Below are 23,546 nucleotides of genomic sequence, written 5' to 3'. Positions count from 1 at the left end.
TTGCTTACAATAAAACACAGACATGATAAAAGAAAGAAAACCACTTGAAACTAATGGAATATATAACTGCCTGTCAAAGTAAGCAAAAAATAAAAACCAGATAAAGAATACATAAATATGTAAAAGCAATGAAGTGTTTTTGCTTTTCCGTGTTACATCGGTCAAAACACTGTGATAAAAGACTCTTGCATCACAAGTTATTTAGCATGATTGTTTGTGTGCATATATAATTATGCTGAAGTAGCTGAACAAGTCTTAATGTGACTTATCCCCAATATATGTATATATATATGTATGAGCTAACAACAAGCATACTGCCTATGTTCGATCACCTCTGTCACTGTCAGAGTTATTCCACACGAGGGCGCTAGAGATTAGCGTACCATATTTGAGAACATTCACTTCGGCGCGTACTTTTGCTGTTTTAGACTATTTTGGTGTCAAAGTAAGTGTATTTGTGGTCAGGGTGAGAGTTATACTCTCAGTTTAATGTGAGTAATCAGTAATTTGTGTATTTCCATTAAATTGGGTTGTACTTACATTAGCCTCAAGCTCAGTGGTTTTCAGCCCTGGTCCCGGAGAGCTACAGGGTCTGCTGGTTTTCATAGTGACTCTGCACTTCATGAATCAATTAGAGCAGTTGATTACACAGTTAACTCAACTCACCTGGTGCCTTGGGTCTCAATTGGGTGCTGATTTTAAGGTGAAAACAAAAACCAGCAGACCCTGTAGCTCTCCAGGACCAGGGTTGGAGACCACTGCTCTAGCTGGAGAGCTACAGGGGTTGCTCTAACCCAGGGGTGGCCAACCCAGGTCCTGGAGAGCCGCATGGTCTGCTGGCTTTTGTTTTTACTCGGCACTTAATTGTTCGATTAAAGCAGTTGATTACACAGTTAACTCACCTCACCTGGTTTCTTTTGTCTAAGTGGTTGTTGTATTTAAGGTGAAAACAAAAACCAGCAGACCCTGCGGCTCCCCAGGACCAGGGTTGGACACCCCTGCTCTAACCATTGGCTTCAGCTTCAGAATGAACCTTTTTTAAAGGCCTCCTGCTTGTGTTTGTGTGTGTGTGTGTGTGTGTAATATGTATATGTATGTATATATATGTTTGTATATATATATATATATATATATATATATATATATATATATATATATATATGCACGCACACACACACACACACACACACACACTCACTCACCGGCCACTTTATTAGGTACATGTGTTCAACTGCACGTTAACGCAAATATCTAATCAGCCAATCACGTGGCAGCAACTCAGTGCATTTAGACATGGTCAAGACAATCTGCTGATGTTCAAGCCAAGCATCAGAATGGGGAAGAAAGGTGATTTAAGTGACTTTTAACGTGGCATGGTTGTTGGTGCCAGACTGTGCCGGGCTGGTTTGAGTATTTCATAAACTGCTGATATACTGGGATTTTCACACACAACTATCTCTAGGGTATACAGAGAATGGTCCGAAAAAGAGAAATTATGCAGTGAGCAGCAGTTCTCTGGGTGAAAATGCCTTGTTGATTGCAGAGGTCAGATGAGAATGTCCAGACTGGTTCGAGCTGATAGAAAGGCAACAGTAACTCAAATAACCACTTGTTACAACCGAGGTATGCATAAGAGCATCTCTGAACGCACAGCACGTCGAACCTTGAAGCAGATGGGCTACAGCAGCAGAAGGCAACCCGGTACTAGCAAGATATACCTAATAAAGTGGCCGGTGAGTGTATATACATGTATATGTGCGTATGTGTGTGTGTGTGCTTGGAAATGCAACCTGTTGCAAGTAATAATAAACTCAGGTATTAATTGACAGGAAAAGGATATTGCATGAGGAATTGCATGAAATCGTTCAAAAGAGAACTAATCGTTCAGAGAGAAGAAAGCTGTGGAAAAAAATGCTTGGTTTGTCTTAATGAGAGACAATTTGAGTCGTATAGGGAGAAGGCCAAAATGACTAGCTCTAATTGCGAGTCTCTGTAATTGCACATTTAGTGAAAGAAATGTTGCAGTATTACTGTAATTCCACAAATGAGTGTAGCACATAAAACATTCACATTTTTAAACCTTTTGTTTCTTTAATTTTAGTGTCAAAGTCTCATTCATTGCTGGAAAAAAATTCATCTGTAATTTTGAATGTCAGAATCTAAGACATCTGTGAGTGTGTCAATACAATGTATATTGCTTAGGAATAAAGAAGTACACATTTTTAAAAAATGTCCAGAAAAGCACTTACCTATTTCTGCAAAATACCATTTAATAAGAGATGTGCTGAAATTGCTCAAACTACTATGTGTTATAGCATACTGTGGTCATTGTCATCACGTGTTGTTAAAACGAGGTCGTCTCCAATGGCCCACAACCATGGTGACAGCATCCAGACGGAACCTCGAGGCCATGGCAACTGTGGACTGTACACTCCTCCGGAGGGATTAGTTGCCATGGGGAAACGATGTCGCTGTGATTGATAAAAGCGATGTGTGAGGGCGAGAGCGATTATGGGAAGATCGCTTTGATACCACAGAAGGCTGGTCACGCCCTCCGCATCGGTTGGTTACTGGTATAACGTAACAGCTAAACCACCACCTGGCTTTTGTTTGCTTGTTGGACTGGTATTCCGTTCTGGCACAAAGTCTTGTGTTGGCAATATATCAGACAGAACAGAAACTACTGCAGTGGAAGCGTATCTCATAATTGTTCCTTATGGTGTAATGTCCCACAAAAGGTCATCGTCCCTTATTTAATAGTTGTAGCAGTGATATTGAAGAGAAAGGTCTCTCTGTTGTTATTACAGTGAAACGGAGCTGTCAGAATAACTGAAAAGTGGAGTGAAAGAGAACAGGGAATATGAAATGGCGCAGTAGAGAATTTGCGTGTATGTTGTGTGTGTGGGTGTCTGTGTGTTTTTGTGTGTGTGTGTACACGTGTGTGCATGCATGCGTGTTTGTGTGTGCGTGCACAAGTGTGCACGTGTGTGTGTGCGTGTTTGTGTTTTTGTGTGTGTGCGTGAGCGTGTGTGTGTTTGTGTGCGTGTACATGTGTGTGTGTGTGTGGCAGAAGTGTGATGGCCTTTGTTAGCCATGTGCTCCCATGTCTATAATGCAGTGCTTTCCTTTCCAAGGTTGGCGCCATTTCTTGCAAGTGTTGTTTGGATAGCTGTGGAGCAAATAAACTTGAGCAGGAAAGAAAGGGACAAAAAAGATTGTGCTGAAACACAGAAGCCAGCTCCCTTTTTTCATTATTTCAGAAGCACATACACATACAGCCAAGACACAACCTCTTTTGGTGTTAGTCTCTCACTCTCTCTCGGTCTCTCTCTTTCACTTCATCTCTCTCTCTCTCTCTCTCATGCACGCTCAGGCGCTGGTTCACAGCAAGAGTCACTGCAGTTCTTATCTACTTCATTACCGACTTCTGAAAAATCTATTAAAACTGCAGTATGCGTCTGTTCCACTGCCTGCGTCAGAGATGAGTGAGGGGGAACAGAATGTGCCAGGCCTTAATCTCAAAGCCAATGGCTTTCAAGAGCTAAATGATCTTTATTCACGCTCATAATCACACCTGCATTTTCCCGCCATCGCCTTCCTGTGTTGTTGATGGAAATTGTGGTGGTTGTGAAAATGATGACTTTTAAGTCACAGTTTGGCTGGTACCGAGGGAGAGGTCCATTGGTGGAAAACAGTTCAGTGGCAATATTTTTTTGTGGAGTGGAGTAGATGTGAGTAAGCAGATAAGCAGGTATTGGCCACCGGCTCTGTCTTCTCCCCCCGCAAAGAGAGAGAAGGGGAAATTGATTTGCGGAACCAATTGTAAGGATGACATTTTCAACAGAGGGAAAAGTGAGCTTTGAGGGGAGTCGGAACGACAGAACGAAACAGGGTTTGCACTGCTGAATTGTGACATTTCAGTTTTGAGAGAAATAGAAACGGGGGAAGGAGGTCGTTTATCTCCATGAATACATTAGAACTGACCTCTGTTGATACAAAGAGGGAGAGACAATCAAAAGCGAAAAGGTGGGGGGGGGGAAATCAAATTAGTCCCTGATGATATTTCAGCAGGCCTCTGACGGGTAGCAGAACACACCCCCCCCCCCCCCCTCGATGTGAGGGATCAACGGCTGTTTCAGTCTTCTCCCCCTCCCCACATCTTTTAGCCTTCTGCTTAATCTTCCTCTTCTTCAGATGAATTTGACATAATGTATACTACTCTACCCTAATGGAAATGGAATTTACAGTCAACATTGGAATATACTGTAATCCAGCCCTGTTCCTGGAGACCTACCATCCTGTAGGTTTTCATTTCAACCCTAATTTGGCACACCTGATTCTGCTAATTAGCAGCTCAACAAGCTCTCTTCTAGCTGTTGAATGAGGTGTGCTTTGTTAGGGCTGGAGTGAAAATGTGCAGGATGGTAGCAGTCCAGGAACAGGGCTGGGCAGCCCTGCTGTACTATATTGACATAAATGTCAATATCAAGATCATATAATTTATTTCAAAATCTTGATATATATGGACTAATATAGAAATGATTGGCACTTTCAGATACTGTATTATTGTATGTATGTATATGTACATAAATATATATTTATAAATTCACACTCTTGCAAAATGTATTTATCATACATTCCACATAAGTGGAGAAGGTCAGAATAAATTGATGTGGGAATGGGCATCAAAACTGCAGTATGGCCTGATACTGTACAGCTTCACATGACAGAGTAAAAGGGCTTTTCATACATAAAGACGATCCCTGTATGCCTGAAAGGGGTTTGTCACACAGCCTGTCCGCGGCCTATTTCTGGAAATGACGGACTGCCTGTCAGGCAGTTTCTCAGACAGCCCCCGGCGTCGAGGAGCGGGTCTTAATAGTTGCCTAAGTGCCTTTCCGGCCCGCGCTGTCGCGGGGCGTCGTGCGCGGGTGATGGAGCGGCCCGGCGTGACCGGGTCCCGGGGCGGCGGGGGGGACAGAGACGGGTCAGAGCGCACAGGCTACCGGGGGCCTCCGCGAGGACGCGGGGCCGCAGCGTAGCGAGGGGCCCACAGGGGGGCGCTGCGCCGGCCGGACACCGGCTTCGCACGCTTCAGCATGCCGCGGCCGTCTGCTCTCCAATGCCTCCGGGGCTGAACCAGCTACCTGTCTCCGGCGCTGCCGCATTGCTCAGTTGTCCTTCACGGCAGAGAAAATGGCATCGCTGTTCGCTGGTTTAAAAAATAATAAATCACCAGCGCACAGCCTTGGGACAGAAGGGTTATTAAATGACATTGCTCAGTATGTGGTCAGTGAATGGTATTTGGGCAGTTGGGTCAGTGTCTGATGCCGGTAGGGAGGGTCAGTAAATGCTGTGTGACGGTGAATGTTATTGGATAGTGGAACCTACAGCTCAGGTCAGTTATCAGTTCTGTCTCAGTTCAGATTTGTAAGCCATCAGTGAGTCACAGCCTCTTAATATGCTTATAAAAATATATAAAAATGATGTTTTTGGTAAACTATAAACTGATGAGTGTTCTGATTCTGAATTTATTTTGACTGTTCACTGTGATAAACAAGCTTGTCAATGAAGATAATGATCATCTTCCAGCAGCAGATTAACATTTTATTCATGTTTACTATTCCCCGAAAGTACCTTTGCGCACTTCACATTAAGTGATTATAACAGCAACAAAGAGATTGGGTAATAGGAATAATTCTGATTAGGACAGAGATTTGGGGCCAGTTTCTAACCTGAACATGAGTAGTTTTTTTTACATTATGATTAAAATGATTGAATGCTAAGTGCAGGTAAATAATGTGATTAGATGCAGGTAAAAGAGGTTCAGCTGCAAATTGGTGCCCCCCCCCCCCACCTCCCTTGTGTGTGTGCGTGTGCTTGTCTGTGTGAGTGTATGCGTATCAGTCTGTGAATGTATGTGTGTGTGACCATGCTAGTTCATATGAGTGTGTGCATGTGCGTGTGTGCGTGTGTGTGTGCATGCATGCACGCGTTTGTGTGAGTGTATGCTTATCAGTCCGTGTATGTGTAAGTGTGTGCGTGACCATGCTGGTTCATATGAGTGTGTGCGTGTGCATGTGTTTGAATGTCACTGTGTGTGAGCGTGTGTGTGTGTGTGAGCATTAGTTTGCGATAGTGTGTGAATACGCTTGAGTATGTGAGTGAGTGAGCTTGTATTTCTTTTTGTGCATATGAATGTGTGAAATAGTGTATGAGTGTATGTGTGAGCATTCATGTGAGTGTGTTAGTGTGTGTGAGTTTATGAGCCTGAGAGTGTGTTAGTGTGTGTGTGAGTTTATGAGCCTGAGAGTGTGTTAGTGTGTGTGAGTTTATGAGCCTTAGAGTGCGTTAGTGTGTGAGAGTGTGTGAGCCTGAGAGTGCGTTAGTGTGTGAGAGTGTGTGAGCCTGAGAATGTGTTAGTGTGTGTGAGTTTATGAGCTTGAGAGTGGGTTAGTGTGTGAGAGTGTGTGAGCCTGAGAGTGTGTTAGTGTGTGAGAGTGTGTGAGCCTGAGAGTGTGTTAGTGTGTGTGAGAGTGTGAGCTTGAGAGTGCGTTAGTGTGTGAGAGTGTGTGAGCCTGAGAGTGCGTTAGTGTGTGAGAGTGTGTGAGCCTGAGAGTGTGTTAGTGTGTGTGAGAGTGTGAGCTTGAGAGTGCGTTAGTGTGTGAGAGTGTGTGAGCCTGTGATTGTGTGAGTGAGCTGCTGGAGGTGTTTGATGGCAGCAGTCACTGAGCTAGTGCCCTGGGCTCTGATCCAGGTCCACATTCTTGACCTGTGTGCGTTCCGGTTATTTTTGTCAGGCAAGATCTGCTTGGCTGTACTTTGATCACTCACACCATTCAGACCTGTAGCTGCAGACACCTTCACAGAGTGTGAGTGTATGTGTGTGTATTTGAGCAAGTGGGGTGGGGGGTGGTGGGTGGGGAGGGGTATAGAGAGAAGTGGGAAGTTCATCTCTATTCATATTTGAGCTGAACTGTGCATGCATTTCCTTTAGGAATATGTCGCCTATACAGCATCTAGGGTCAATTCATTGCTTTCTGCATACTCTCTCGTCTGTGGGTAAACGATGAGAAATTTCACCAAAGTCACGTCATGTCACGCTATCCCTGTCCATGCTATCCAAAACAGCGTTAGCGTATGTCATGAACATCTTTGGTTGTGCAGCGTGACGTGACGTGACTTTGGTGAAAAGAGGCCCGGGATGTGTATGGGGCAGAGGGTGCAGTGAAGGAGAAACAGCACAGCTCCGATCGTCTTGCTCTTTAAACCACGTGGAGTTTTGTTTCAGCGGCTCGTGACGGCGAGGTCGCTGCCCACCCCCCCCCCCACAAACCCCCCCCCCCCCCCCCCCAGCTCAGCTCCTAGAGCGGGCGCACGCGAAAAGGTGAGGAAAACGTCTGAGGCGATCCCGAGGAAGGAGTATTCACACTTAGCTTTCACTTCCTTTCTGCCGGGTTCCTGCAAACCTTTGCATCAGTAAAATCCTCTTTCTGCCCTTGCCCCTGTCTCCCCTCAGGGGAAATATAATATACGGAAAATATCTTAAAAATAAAATATATTATCAAGATATTGCAGCACTTTGCAGTGTAGTACAATCCCATATATTTAACATTATGGGTTATATTTTAGCGATCTAAGCGCACGGTCTAAAGCGCATGGCGCAAGTGCATTTAGGGCGTGTATTATGACATGTATTTTTTTTTTTATATTGCATGTTGTGCACCTGCCTATGTAGGCGCATATTACTATCTTAATAATATGCCCTTAAAATAACAGTAAAATACTGCGCCATTGACTTAAGACCAGGTTTTTGTTGGTCAATCGCGCAATCGCCTCCCGCTTCCTCAAGATAGCAATGTGCCAACAATGCGCCTGACCACACCTCATTTTAAGACCAGCACGCCCATGGGCGCTCAGATGGGTGCTATTTAAACAACGTGGGCGCTGGATGGGAAAATGACAACTGCTGAAACTAGCAAAGACACTTGCGTTACGCTTGGCGCCGCTTTGCGCCGGGTGTAAGATAGAGCCCTATGTTTTCCATATATTAGTCCATATACTTCCAGTATATTGCAGTATGTTTTACCTTCGTAAGGGTCCCCTCAGCCTGAGCTGGAGATGTTGCTGTCCCTTCAGCAGTGGTTGTTTGCCGCCATTCGGTTACAGTTCCTCCTCCCATACCCCTGCAGTGTCAGGACTGTCCTCGGAGGGTGACCGGGGAACAGAGCCACCCTAGAGTCGCCATTACACGAAGCAACACTTTCAGCGGCATCTCAAAGATGTTCTACAGGTGTGGCGTCCGCGCGGGACTGAATAACGAACCGTAACAGTGCAGCACACAATAGTGTTGTACTTTCCTCTCCTGCGTTGTTTGTGGCACAGCAGTGCTTTCGAAAAAAAAGCAAAAGGACATTTACGCTGCACAAGGCATTGATATTTAACATATAATCCTGCTGGCTTGGTGTCTCTGCGAGGATCGAACGAATCGGTTGCTGGGCCGTGATATTTACCAATGCTTTGATATTAAGAGCAAGAGAGACGTGGCAGCAGCTGGAGTATTGACAATATAAGATTACATCGTGTACAGTAAGTGGTCGGACATTTTCTGAGATGAGTATCGGGTGCCCTTGAAAGAGAAAAGAGAAGGAAACAAGGCTGGGAAATGACCGGGACTGGAAGAGGAGTGGAATGGAAAAAAACAGCTGTGTGGCAGAGGTAAAAAGAAAACAGAGGCAGACTGAAGAAAGAGAGAAAGAGAGAGAGAGGGGGAGGGAGGGACTAACACCAAAAGAAGAGGACAGGGGAGGAGAAACAGTCGGCACACCTTCCTATCACAGAAGAGCTGACAGGGAGGGAGGGAGACAGAGAGAGAGAGAGAGAGAGAGAGAGAGAGAAGGGAAGAAGAAAAAAGACACGGGAGGGAGGGAGAAGAGAGAGGCAGAGAGAGAGTGAGCAGATGGAGCAGGCAGTACCTACGGAAAGTGAGTGCGGGGGAATCGGTGCTTTGCGCTGCGGTCTCCGTCTGAGGGGGCTGGGGGGCTGCTGAGCTGCGTCCTGGAGCCTGACACCATGTCCCAGCCCGGGGGCAGCGTGCGCTGCAAGCGAGCCGGCATCCGGGCCGCCGTGGTTCTGATCGGACTGCTGCACAAGTCCAGGAGGCACCGGGACAGGAACGAGGAGGCTGAGCGGTGGGTAGGCTTCTCTGCTCCTCTCTTTCTCTCCTCCTCTCCTTCTCCGCTCTTTGGCCTCGCGGGCCGGACGCGCCTGGTCGTTCTGAGGCGGAGGCGGGTCGGGTCCGCCGCGTTTCGGGCGCTTCGGGGTCCGCTTGGCGGCGCTGGTGGCAGCCCGTGGTCAGTCCGCCTGGGCGTCCGCTGTACGTCCGGCGGACCCTAATCTACCCTTTGCGTGCGTGCGTGCGTGCGTGCGTGCGTGCGTGCGTGCGTGCGTGCGTGAGCGCTTTTTAGCGTGTCGCGGCGCGCGCGGCAGAGGGAGACCCGGCCGTCTGTCCGTCAGCGGCGGACGCACGTCTGTCTGCGTTTGCGTGCTCTTTGCGGCGGAGGGGAATGACGGGTGTCCGAGCAGAAGCTCTCGAAGGTAAAGGTGAAATGAAGGAGTCTATTGGTTAAGGAGGCAGGGAGCACGGCCAGCGCTCAGTCACAGGTGGCCGTGAGTCCTCCGCTCCACTTCAGACCCAGCCGCGCTGACTGGAGTGTTTTCTTCATGTGTGGCTATCTCCACATTCCCTGTGCTTTCGGTCTCTTGGCAATCGCCTTAGAGACAAACAGAGAAGCTGGTGGGGTGATGCAGTCCCTGCCTTCCACAGCGTTTATGACCGTGAATCATTTTTCACCTGAACGTTGACCTTTTTCATATAATATTGCGTTCAATTCATTTGCACTTCTCTGCCAAGGTTTTTTTTTTTTTTTTTTCAAATCAATAGCGCAGTGTCTCAATACATTTTAAAAAAGGCTACCAGTATTTTTTAACAGTGCTGTGGCCACACAGCAGAGACACTTTGTGTGTGTGTGTGTGTGTGTGTGTGTGTGTGCGCGTGTGTGTGTGTGTGCAGTAATTATCAACACAGTCCTTTTAGTTCAGTAAATACTCTGCCAGGCCAGGTGGAATTTAGTACACTTTACTCCAGCCATGATTGTTGTCATAGCAAAGCTGATTATAGTGCACTTGTGTAAATGTAGCTGAAGGTGAGCTCTGCCTCTGTGAGGGACTTTCTCGACCTTGTCTCACTCCTCTTAAATATCTCAGCTTCTCTCTGTCCATCTCACTCCTCTTAAATATCTCAGCTTCTCTCTGTCCATCTCACTCCTCTTAAATATCTCAGATTCTCTCTCTCCATCTCACTCCTCTTAAATATCTCAGCTTCTCTCTGTCCATCTCACTCCTCTTAAATATCTCAGCTTCTCTCTGTCCATCTCACTCCTCTTAAATATCTTACCTTCTCTCTCTCCATCTCACTCCTCTTAATTATCTCAGCTTCTCTCTGTCCATCTCACTCCTCTTAAATATCTCAGCTTCTCTCTGTCCATCTCACTCTTAAATATCTGACCTCTCTGTCCATCTCACTCTTAAATATCTCACCTCTCTGCCCATCTCACTCTTAAATATCTCATCTCTCTGTCCAATTCACTCTTAAATATCTCAACGACTCTCTGTCCATCTCACTCCTCTTAAATATCTCATACTCTCTCTAGTTCTTTCTCACTTCTTTTCTTTAAAAAATTCCTTTTATTCCTTCTGCTCCAGCTTGTATGCCAACAGCTGCCTCCTCATTCCCTGACTCAATCCTTCCTTTCTCTCCTACCGCCCGTTTCCCTCGTTCCTCCCCTCGTTCGTAGCCCCTTAGTCCTCTCTTTGCTGTGAGCTCAAACTTCTACTCCCAAATCTGTCACTTCTCTCCCTGACTCACTCCCTCCTCTCCCTCCTCAGTCTTCCCGTTCCCATTCCTTTGCTTTTCTTTTTTTCATCCCTCTCTCTCTCACATCTGTCCCTTTCTCTCTGCCCCCTCACCTTGCTGTGAACATGCTTGTGATTAGCAGCTGGTGGTGGTCAAACGCTGGCTGTTATGACTGTCTGCAGCACTTAATTTGACCGCAGTCCTGACCCCAACAAGTTTAACAAACTAGTTCAGGTGGAAGGCACACACACGCAGGCCTGACGCACTCACACACACACATGCGCTTGCACAAACGTGCACGCACGCACAAACACTCACGCAGGCACTGTCTCACTCACACGTGTGCACCCGCACAAACGTGCACACGCGCACAAACACTCACGCAGGCACTGTCTCACTCACACGTGTGCACCCGCACAAACGTGCACACACGCACAAACACTCACGCAGGCCTGTCTCACTCACACGTGTGCGCCCGCACAAACGTGCACACACGCACAAACACTCACGCCCGATTAGACAGACAAAGTCCGCCACAAACCTTGCAGTAACCTCTGCCCAGTCAGGAGCTGCGATTGTGTCTGCAGCGCGTTCCCGTCCCAGGATGCAGTGGGAGAAGAGCGAGGTGCAAACGAGCCCTCTCATCCTGCGCCTCCCGCTTGGAGCCAGTGTGCGGGACGTCATACACGGTGCCCTCAGACCGGTCCTATCCGCGCTGACCTGGCGTTAACGCTCACTTTCGGAAAGGGAATGTTCGCTTCCCATTTTCGGCGCTGCGCAAATTGCCTCAAAATTCCAGGCAATTTGGAATTGCCTGGAATATTTCAGAGAAGTGTGTTGGGATACACAGGCTGCAAAGCTGACGGATGGACTGAGAGGGAAAAAAGTCTGACTTTGAGATGAGTGATAGGTCGATATATAGCTTGATCTCTGACACTGGGTGATAGGTGACGCGTCCGTGGGGTAATGATAGAAGCAAGCAGACGACATGCTGCAGGGTTGATTGCAACAGATACCCGGACTCGCTACTCATGTTGATCTACGGTCAGTTTTGCCTTTTAGTCAACATTGGACAAGGTTGGGACACACACAGAGGAAGACTGATCCTAGATCTGCTCTGCCCTGACATGTTTTCTTCAACATGAGCCCTGGTTTTCAGGGTTAATTAGCCTATTGCCTCTAATGACTAAGTGTTGCCATTAGCACCTGTGCGAGTGTTTGTGTACTGTATGTGCGTTGGCCTGTGCATGCACATGCATGTGTGTTTGTGACAGCGAGCTGTTGCATTAAGCCTAGTGGATGATGTGGCATTGTCTCTCTAACAAGAGCCAAGAGACCCTTCCGGATTCCATGGAGCCGGAGAGCAGGCAAACATGGGACTGAGGCTGGTATTTTTAGCTTCTGCACTTCATTTCTCTTCCTCTCTCACTCTGTCTATTCCCCCCTCCTCCCCCATCCTTTCTTCCTTCCTCACTGCCCTCTGGTCATACCCTCTGTCTCATTTTTCTTGTCTAGCCTGGGGAGAAATGGGGAAAGTTTGGCTGTGAAAAAATAAATGTAATGTCGGTCGAAATGTAATATTCACAGCAAGGATACTCTGAGATGGAAAACCCTCCCATCAGTTACTCACTAATTGATGCAGTGATTGTTCACCTGGCAGAGGGGAAACAGTAATGGGTCAGCCTGCACCCCCAAGCAGCCCCTCATAGACCCGATAGCCGGTTCCAAAGCACAGAGTGGTGTGACTGTGTTCAGTCAGGACTCATCCTCCTTCAAATCCTGAATTTCTGACTAGTACGACTTTCTTTGTTCCAGTTTCTTTGGCTGTTTATGCTTATTTTACAAAGGGTTTGTTTTGACTATAAAGGATTTGCAGATTACTTTATTTCTTCTGCACAGGGAAATATTGCTTGTGGCTGTAAACCATTTATGCTGAAGGAAAATAAACAGGATGAAGAGAGAGAGAGAGAAAGAGAGATTAAGAGGGAGGGCTTTTATTTTCTTTACCTCCACACCTCCATGCGAGTGCATGTGTGAACACAAGAGCACAAGAGAGACTGTGAGACTAAGTGTTAGAGAGAGAGAGAGAGAGAGGGAGAGAGAAAGAGAGAGAGAGAGGAACGAGGGAGATATACAAGCAAAAGTGTGGAGAATACAGCGGCCCTGGGAATGCATTTAACGGAGTGAGTGTGCAAAAGAACAAGTGCTGTATGGGTGGCCATCTCAGGAGAGTGGCCACGAAGCGAGAGAGAAAGAGAGGGCGAGAGCGAACAGCTGGTTCTAGCGTCAGATTCACGCTGATGGAGATGGGCCAGCCTCAGCTCCAATGTTACAGACACCTAACGCTGCCAAGCTTCTCGCCACAGCCCTGAACCCTGTTTTCCCATGCTCACTATTTCCTTCTCCACGTGAACCAAAAAAAGCCTCTGGGTGAGGGCCCTATATATAGTGCAGAGGTGGGGAACCCAGTTCCTGGAAGACCACATCTGTTTATTGTTTTAGTGCGTTTTGTAGCCATCCTGGCTCAGTTAGCCAAAATGGCTGAATACTCATCACAGGCTTCAGCTTAGACAACAGTACAATGTTTCATTTTGGGACACTAGTATATATCCTCTGTCTTTTATAAGCTTGTCCATAAATGTTGCTAAAAGCATAAGCTCACAGCTTACTGATTTGGACTGTGAAATAATCAAAAGCAGAAGCTTGAGATCAGGAAATTGACGCAGCCCTCTAGGAACAGGTTTGTTATGGGCAAATGTTGGTCTCTGTTCCTCAGTCGCTTGCTGAGTGTGAGAGCCGGGTGCAGCCGGTCTTTCGAGCTGTGCTGCTGGCTGTTTCCACGCGCACAACGTGAACAACGTGATAGAGCTCCCTTTCTCAAGGCCGCTCACCTTGCCATACAAACAGTCCTTGTGCACACAATAGAAATGGCATTGCACAAACATTTTTATGCTTTTTGAAGAGAGAGTACATTCATTCATTGTGCTGGTGTGATGTGTGCTTTGAACAGAAGCAGAACAATCTCACAGTTGAAATTCAAATTCAGAAAGTTCAGTAGAAGCTCCGGTCATTTTTTAAAGACCCTTAGTGATCACTTTTTTCCTCACAATTAAACTATTAATTAAGATGCATACTTACTTTATCCAAATTTATAAACAGGTAAATAATGACATCTCCCTTTGTTGTAAAGTATGTCATTGTTAAACACGAGCGCTGGAGGTCTGACAGGATATGACTGTTCTGTAATGTATTTTCAATTCAATTTTACTTCTAATTGCGACCCACTGAAGGGACACAACACTGATTCAGCAAAAAGTCATTCTCCATCAGGCTGTATTAGCAGTTTGGTCTGTGAAAGGCCAATACCAAGTCCTCCTGTAGTGAGCAATGCAATTTATTTGTTGGTTTCAGTCTAAAAACAAAAGGACTTTAAAATCTCAGGCTTATAACTGTAGTATTTTTATTTTTTTTATTTTGGTTCCTCGTATGTATTATAAGTATGAAAATGTCTGATTTGCACAGGGTTTTAAAGACAAGTGATTATGTCCTGTGCATATGCCATTAACGTGCCATATTTAAGATTGATCAAGATTTTTCAAAGTACACAAATGTCCCACCTTGCTAGTGTATTATATCTATGGTGTCTGTTCACATTATGATTCTCTAGCCTGATCCAGAGGGACCACTGTGTATGCCAGGTCTTGTTCCAGCTGAGCTGTCAGTTATCCAGTTTGGACTGAGCTGTTAACTGAACACTAACCTTTATTTGACATCTCATCACTGAATATGCTACAGATTCTTCCCACAAAAAAATTTGCTGATGGAAATGATATTAGTACTTATATAAAGTGGTTCATATTCAACTCATTTTTGCAAGTGTTTGCCCTTGCACAAACTGGGTGTAGCAGTCTAAAGCTCCATTGATTGTTTTTTTTTACGTTGTTTTCAAATGAGACAAACTTAGCTGTGTTGAGAATTTACTTTTTATTTACTTGAATCTTTCAAAGGTCGCAAATTTCTGTCAGTCAGTACTTGTTATGTAATTTCAAATCCATATCCTAGCCCATGACAGTCACCTCCATAACAGTGAGTCCCATAGGACTAGATCTGTGGAACATTGATCTTTATGATCTTTGTGCAACAGCCATCCTGTTCAACAGGGAGCAGATTACCTGCCAAACTGGTTGCTGAAGTGAGGACTCTTTCCACATTTTCCCTTTCATACAACAAGAGTTCATAGCTGAATTTTTATATTGAGTTGATAATCAAAACTGAAACTGCTCTGCTTCAGGAATAACGTCACATTGCTTATTTAAAGGGATAATTCACTGTCTGGGTTTTCAACATTATTTCAATTTTAGTATATGGTTTGATTTGCCAAGAAAAATTCTGTGCAGTGAAGATTATTTAAGATTACTTTGAGTACTTAAATACTATTTGATAGTAAAAGTTTCCGGTGAGTTGCTCTGCAAGCTTTAGATTGGCAGGCATGAGTTATTCAGAGGTCATTATTGCAATGTTATTCCTCCAGAGGTTAAGGTATGTTCACAGTATTACCCAATTACCCTTCAAACAAATTACATTTACTGTTACGTTTGGTTGGAACTATTTACTACGGCGTATGCAACCTGAGACTGCTGCGCTCGTGGAAAGAAGTACCGGCACGATATAAAAACTGATCCATGTTGCAAGCTCACACAACAAGGACCTCTGCAATAAATAGCAACCTGGGGTGAGTTAAAATGGTACAATTCTGTACTGTACGTGTTTCACACGCTGCCTCCCAAAAGCCATACCACTCACAATGTGGACATGGCTTTCTGGAACTTACCCTCTTAATCTAATTTTATGATATTTCGGAGTGAGGCCGGGGGTACACGGGCGGTAAGTGTAGGCTGGTGTGTCAGGCTTTCTCTGTGCTATCTGCTGATTGCGTTAGCAGCTGTGAATGAGGAGCAGGTGCGGGGCTGCTAGATGAAATCGAAGATTTAAAGGCAAAGCCAGTTGACATTGACGAGAGTGACTGTCCTCAGTGGAGCCTGTCAAAGAACACTGTGCCAATCGATGTCCAGAATAAGCAATCTACCCCATACTGGTAAAAACAGAAAATAAATAAAATAAGACTCAAGTGAAACCACGGTCCCATCCATGGGGCGCTCTGTCTAGAGCCTCTCTTTTGGAGTAGGCCTGAGTAGATGATGAGGAGAACGTGTTGTTTTAGAGTGATGAAGTAATGATGAGTAATGAAGCAATAAAATCAATTCATGGTGACGTCAAGCATGTTGCTTTTGTAAGCCGGTTGTAGATTGAGGTGTGTTGTAGAAGAGAAGTGTAAAACAAACATTGCATCTCTGAAACCTTAATTTATAATGCGGTTTGCCTAGAGCCATTCAGTCATACTGCACAACGGTGATACAAACATTTCTGGCAAAACAAAAAGCAGCCTACTGGAGCCTCATTGCCCCTAATATCTGGCCTAATATGCTGTATGGACTGTTCAGTCCCCTTAAATTCAATTTTACAGGACAGGAACCCGCAACTGAAAGAGAATAGATTGCATTTGTTAAATAGTATATCCTGCAGGGTTGCAAGCCTGGTTTTCAAAGTCAACATGATGTCATCTGTCAGCTGAAGAAGCCAGAACTATGATGCCAAAATAAAGGTCAGACCGCCAACTGACTTCTTAAAATGAACTGGCCACAAAAGAAACACAAATAAAGCCCTATTTTTTTCTCTGGAATGAGTATATCTATATCTTGCTATTTTTGCTTACAATACATCGTTTTGGTTTTCTGATTTCATGTGTAATTTCTGCTGACATTTCAATGATGCAAGTCAATGAAAGAAGCACTGACATTTCAGCCAGACCTACAGGCATTAAAAATCACGTATTCGAAAAGCACGTTTGACTCCAATCACCCCATGCAATGCGTCTCGACCAGCCGTGGAAAAACACTTTCGGTGATTGCAGACAAAAAAGGAAATCAATTCCAACTTGCAGTTCAGCCCCATGCCACGCTTGTGACTGCGCTAGGCGTTTGAAAAGAAGTGGATCTTCACCTTGTCCTTTTATTTAGATTAAACCATGATTGGTCCTTCTTGCAGAAAGCAGTCAAAGGCAGGACCTGCAGTCTCCTGTGGCGCTCTCCCGCGAGTACTCGGTCCGTCCGTGATAGAGCGGAGCGGTTCACCGAATGGCAGAGCTCTCGAGAAGAGTACTGCCCGTCGCCGAGTCTCACAACGGCTCACCCGGTGAACGCCTTTCCACGGTGGACAGGATCAATATTCATTTCTCAGTTTTGGAAGGGCTGTAATTTTGTGACTTGTTTAGTTCTTTCCCTCTTTTTTGCAGCTCAGCAGAACGAAATCCTCCACTCGTTTGTTCTGCTCGAATCCCTCACCTCCCCTGTTCTCTCCCTTGAAGACGACCTTTCGGGTTAGAGGAGGGTTTAGTTGCCTTGGTGAGGGATGAGTTGATATAGAGTTCAAGCTCCAGTGTGTTTGTACTATTGTGCCTGTGTCTATGTGTGTGTGCTCGTTTATGTGTGCACTTACATTTTGCCTGAGTACATTTATGTGGGCATCACTGCTAGTCCTCCTCATTTCTCTTTTTCTACCTTTTCAAATATTTTGAATGGCCAATTGTGCTGTGTTTTAATGTGGTGCTGTTAGCATGACAGTTCATCGTACTTAATCAATCAATCCAATTTAAAAAGCACATTTTACAAAGGTTGTGTCACAGTGCTCTTTATAGTGTAACCCCTCAAGCCCCCACAAAGCAAACCAGAGGCAACAGTGGCAAGAAACAACTCCCATGATGGCATGTAGGAAGAATCCCTTTGAGACCCAAACTAAGTATGGGGAACAGGCTCAGTGTTGTGCCTGAGAGTGTGCACTCCTCCCTGCGATACACCATGTTGTGAGCGCAGTGGCTAAGTTCCACACAGCCAGCCACATACAGAAGTGTACTGCTGTAGAGCTGTTGATCTTCCTCCCGGGTGCTTGAACCCCTGGTGCCCTCGTCCACAGTACCCTGCCGAGGAGAATCGAATTGTGTCTCGCCACTGTGGACTGCCAGTCACAGTTAGCCAATGACCCTGGCCAGACAATAACCAGCCATGTCTCGACTGTAGCGCTCAGCACATTTTCCAATAGAAGCCACTCTGGGCACTCATCTCCCTTTCTTTACCCTTACAGATCTAAAATATACAGAAATATGTTGTAAATATGTGGACTTTTTAAGGGTAAATATATTAAACAGTTATATATTTTTAAATATATATTTTGCGATATTTGAAAGTGGCAGTAATTTATATATTTGCGCGTACATTGTGCGGGGCTGCAGTATCTTGATGGAATATCTTACTTGAATATATTTGCGGTATATTGCATTTCTGAAAGGGTGAACTCCCCAGTGTGCCTGTAGGCTCAGCGCTGGGGGCTCAGAGGCCAGTGTGGCCCTGCTGCTGACGTGCTCCTCACCCTCTGAAAACTGAACAGAAAAAAAGTGCTGTTCAGGTGCATGAGAAACTCTGACTGTGCCCAAGGCCGCATGTGCATTGTGTCAGGATGCCTCCCACTCTAGAGACAGTAATAGCTATGCATTACAGCTGCTCATATTTTAAGAAGGCATATACAGTGCCCTCCATAATGTTTATGACAGATATTTTTTCAGATATTTTTTTCTTGATTTGGCTCTATACTCCACAATTTTAGATTTTGTATTCACAAGTGCAGATTCACAGCTTGTATGAAAATGTATTTTTATACATTTTGTTTTCACCTTGTAGAAATTACAGCAAGAAAAAAATATGTCTTCGTCCCAAAATTTATGGAGGGCACTGTACATTGTTCACACTTGCATTACACCTTAGTGTATATGTTGTTCAGTAAACTGTAAAGAGAAAATGTTTGGCTTGTGTGTGCCAGAGAGATGTAGCTGAAGGACTCTGGTCTGCAGTAAGCAGTCACCTTCGGTCAGGGATGATGTACAGGGGGGCTTTGCACACCTCCGGGGCTGCACCGTCAGCCAAAAACAGCGAGCCGCGCTGTCTCAGACAAATAGAGAGCGCAGGGCAGTTAACCTGACACGCTCATTACGTAATAACAAGTCTGTCTGGATACACGGGCGTGTGTGTGCGCTCGCAGCTGTCATTCAGTCACGTTATCGATGGGGTATTATCTTCGCCATCAGAGGTACAGCTGGAGATGTATCACTGCTGCTGCTGCAGCCACTGCTGCCGCTGCCTCTGCTTTCAGTGATGTCAGTGACGCCGAAGAGGACGATGATGATGGTGGAGTTGTCGATGACTAAGCGGACGTGATCGTCATGATGATATAACATGACGTGATGTATGTAGTGTTACATGAAACTTATGCTGACAGTGACAACGATGATGTTGATGATGACGATGACGATGATAATGTAATTAAAGTGACAAAAGTACTCATGAGAACAACAGAGGAAGCATAATGATATTGATAAAGCTAATCATGATGATGATGGTGATGTTAATTAACATAACTCATATACTAATAAGTTTAATAATGAAGAAAATGCTAATGATGATCATGTTCATGATGGTGGCCCCAACAATGATGCTGATGATCATGTAATTAACATGATTGTCTTCGTCTCTGTAATTATGAATGTAATGTTGATAATAAGGATGTTGATAATGGGGATCGTAATGATGGCACTGATGATGATGAATGTGATGATGGACATGATGGTAACAGTAGAAACAGAGTGAGAAGCTCTGCTCGTTGGCTGTGGTGCAGACGTTTCAGCCTTTTGCACTGTTGGATTCTAAACAGCCCTGGAGTGAATTAAGATGCACTGGTTTCATCACTACATCAGTGTGTGCGTTTTCCTCTAATGTATTGTGTATGAAATCCATTAAAGAGACAATTTCAGCATTGCCATTACGGAGCTTTCACAACTGAGTTTATTATTAAATATTGGCGCAATTAAATTGCATTACGGTATAAATGGGACTCATTAATTTTCGATTGGCGGGCTGCTTCTGTCTGTCGCATCCATGTTTCCTCCACCCACCTCTTTTCCCACTGCTGGATCTGCAAGGAGGCTCTGTTTGTTTGTCATCTGTCATCTTCATCATGGAATTAGTATGAGAGACATAGGGCTAGTATTGCTGCCGGTATATTCAATATGTATAAATGTCATACAGACTGTATTGTAAGCATATAATGGTTAATCAAAAAGACGTTTGAAAGAAAGGCTGTCGTATGGAATGCAGATTTTCCTGAAATACTGAACTGAGAGTTGAGAGACGTTCAGATGGACTGTATCTCTGATTGTATTAAGTTCAGATTTAAAGCCTCAATATTTACATTATTGCGTGTGTGTGTGTGTGTGTGTGTGTGTGTGTGTGTGTGTTTTGCATGCTTGGGAAGCATAATATACTACTAGACCTCTATATTACTATACTATATTTACACTCCTAGACGCTTCAGATACAAAGTAAGAAAGTAAATTCTTTGGAAAATAAAAAGAGAGTTATTGGTCACCTTTTTGGAAACCAATTACTCATGCTTTTTGGCTGTTGCCCATTTCGGCAAAGACTGATACAGTAGAGACTATACTGCATTCTAGTGGCAGTAGTGAGTAACTGCAGGTTCAGGGTGCAGGCAGTAGTGCGACTCTCTGCGCCCACCGTAACATTGCTGTGAGTTTCTGTAGGTGGAAACTTCTGTCATTTCACGGTGACTGTTAGTTTACAAGAAGGTTTACCTATCTTATGCAGGAAACTGTCCTCACTTCCTGGAACAAAGCAGCATGGATTATCACACTGAACAATTAATGTTATTCAATGGAAAATATTATGTGTATATGCGGTTGTCTCTATGGGCATCTGTATAAATTTGTGCCTGATTTGCAATACATTTACTTAATTAACTTATGGGATTGTCGCAATTAACTTTTTTAGGGTTGATTAAATTTGTAAAGCTTTATTGGTGATTAATGATTGGTGATTACATCATCACTTTGTTTGCTGAAAATATGCTTTCTACAAGTGTCAGCGAGCTATGGCTCAAGTCCTCTTATAAAATGAAACACTATTGTTCTTGCAGTTGTTTCAGGAAAATCTTGCTTCAGCCAGAAACCTTTCAGAAAAACCAATGGGATCAGTCCATTGAATTAACATGTGAAAAGGAGTTACAGATTTAACAGTTGTGTGTAGGGCAAAGCAGGCAAGAAAATTATCATTCTTCTGCAGCTGTCACTGACAATACATTTATAAATGTGGCTCTTCACTCGGGGAGAGCTACGTCACTTTTCTTCCTCTCTTCTCTGGTGTGTCCTACACCACCACTGACACCGACCATTTCACTCGTCCATTGCAGAGATGGGCTTCTCAGGCTCCACCCTTACATGGTGTGGCTTATATCTTACTGGCCAATCCTATCAGGTGACCTGGAGTGGATCTGCCCTGTTTTGACTGGTGTCCCACAGGGCTCTCTGCTTGGTCCTCTCGTCTATTCTCTTTATATAAAACTGCTTGTTCAAGTTATCCCTGTTTATGTCACGTCATATCATTACTATGCTGATGCCACTTAATTCTTTATCTCGTTTTCTCCCTCTGACACCCAACACCCACACTCTGGCTTTTACTCACCGACAAAGCTAAACGGCTACTTGTACAAGCTCTTGAAATCTCTTGTTTGGACTATTGTAACACCTTGTAGGCTGGCGTGCTGGCCTGTGCTATCAGCCCACTGTAGCTGGTTCAGAATGCTGATGCCTGTCTGGTCTTCAACATGCCTAAATTTAAACATGCCATGCCACTTTTGAATGCCCTTCGGTGGCTTCTGGTGGTTGGCCGCACTCATTTGAAATGACTTGCACCAGCATTAACTTAATGAAATAAATGTTTAAAATATATGTAAATAATATTTAATGAAATTAAATGCAGTAAATCAATTAAAGCAAAATTGGACAGCATGATTCATCACTGTGTGTAAACAAAAATGTAATAATACTGAACCTGTTGAAGAGTTTTAACTGACTGCGCTCCTGGTCTTTTCATGTATGACCATCTGTCGGTAAACAGCAATCAAAACCTTGTGCGATAACTGTGACTCAGGAAATTGTAACAAAGGGAAAATTGCGGAATGACTCCATCATCTCTTTCGCTCTGAATGATCCCTGCTTCTGCCGGGAATTGTGGTTACTGTATCCATAGTGATCTGAGATGTTTCCCGGACCAGTACCCAGCAAGCATCAGACTGCTGTCAGAGCCATACAGCGGTCTGCAAGCGACAATACCGCTCACCAGCTGCTTTACGTTCTTTTAACATCCGATGCTCGCCACGCCTGCCTCCCCTGAACTGTAATGCCCATTTGCGAAATTCTGTTGGGCCAACAGTGGGCCTGTAGAGTTTAGCTTGAGCTTGCATGTTTAGTGTATGTTCACAAGCTGGGAAAATCTGTGGGCTAAGCAATGAACTGCAATCAAAAACCGCAACACACTGCTCTGTGCGTCTATGGGCAGTGGAGAAATTCAGAGCACGTATCGCATGTGAGGTTACTACAGCAACCGAACCCAGTGCAGTCTGAGACTATTCAGGTGGGAAAGTGCAGGTGGCTTGGCGGTTAGAGAAGAGGACTCTGGGACTTGAGGAGGATCAAGGGGTGAAATTGCAGTGGGAAGTGCTGCCTGTTAACAATGTACTTTAGCTCAATTGCATCTGCAGAAAAGAAAAGCTGTTTACATGCAATGTGGGTTGAAAGGAATGTGCTAGGCAAGAATGGGCAGCGATGGGGAAAAAATACAAAATACAGAATGCTAACCAAATAAATGCATCTAGAGCTAAAAAATGGTTAATGCACAGGGTGCTTTGCAGGTGACACAGAGACATTAAACCTGCAAAATAAAATGCAAGCAACAATACAGATTACATGTGACATATGTAAATATGAATGCATATTTAAAGTGCACATGCAGTATTTGAAATTCTGCCCAATGCAGCAGAGAGGAAAAGTAACAAAATGTGCGCTTGTGTTACAGGAAGCAGGAGATGCTCACCATCTCTAATGACCCCCTTGGGGAGTGCCCTCCATCTCCCCCCCGGACTGCCCCTCCAACCATGAAGGTAAGGTGACTAGGACCAGCTGTGTGCCCCTGTATAAATGGATATGTAAATGGAAGCTGCGAAAGTCGCTCTGGATAAGCATGTCTGTTAAATGCCTAAATGTAAATGATCCTAAGATGTGAAAATCTGAAACTGGTTGTTGTCTACCCAGAGGTTGTTTGTCCTTCTGTCTTGAAAACAGGTGAGCAGGTCATGCTCTACCCAGCTAGCTAGTGTACAGATAGCGGCCAGCTGGCAATCTGCTGGCATTTTGCAAATTGTCATTTCCAGCAAGCCAGCATGTAGCTGAGGCATGGCAGTTAAGAAATGGCAAAATATTCAATGCTCCTGTGACTAGCAATCCATTGTAGTGCCAATTCGTAGAACTGTGGCATGCAGGCAGCTGTTGCCGATGGCAGTCTGATAGATGCTTACTTGCTGGGTAGAGCCAGAGTGATGGAGAGGGTGCTGCATTGAGAAACAGACAGAAGTAGAAGTAGTATGGTAGTCCAGGTGCGGAACAGACGGGCCAATG

At 44.8% G+C, this 23,546-nt stretch overlaps 1 protein-coding gene across 10 annotated transcripts in view; it reads left to right on the top strand.

The window, feature by feature from the left end:
* Window positions 1-23,546, top strand: part of LOC118236207 (rap1 GTPase-activating protein 2-like) — an 82,760-nt gene that overhangs the window by 31,500 nt on the left and 27,714 nt on the right. For 9 of the 10 annotated variants that reach the window (XM_035434368.1, XM_035434367.1, XM_035434366.1 and 6 more), the window contains one exon: window positions 22,948-23,032. In XM_035434368.1, coding sequence (XP_035290259.1) covers window positions 22,948-23,032 — 85 coding nt within the window. Of the gene's footprint in view, window positions 1-8,782; window positions 9,192-22,947; window positions 23,033-23,546 lie in introns of those variants that run through there. The other variant, XM_035434370.1, reaches the window with a different exon arrangement.

The sequence above is a fragment of the Anguilla anguilla genome, chromosome 9, assembly GCF_013347855.1.
Source record: "Anguilla anguilla isolate fAngAng1 chromosome 9, fAngAng1.pri, whole genome shotgun sequence".
In the NCBI taxonomy this organism is placed as follows: domain Eukaryota; kingdom Metazoa; phylum Chordata; class Actinopteri; order Anguilliformes; family Anguillidae; genus Anguilla; species Anguilla anguilla.
The sequence above is the reverse complement of the archived record's forward strand: the minus strand, read 5'-3'. Positions and strand labels throughout refer to the sequence as shown.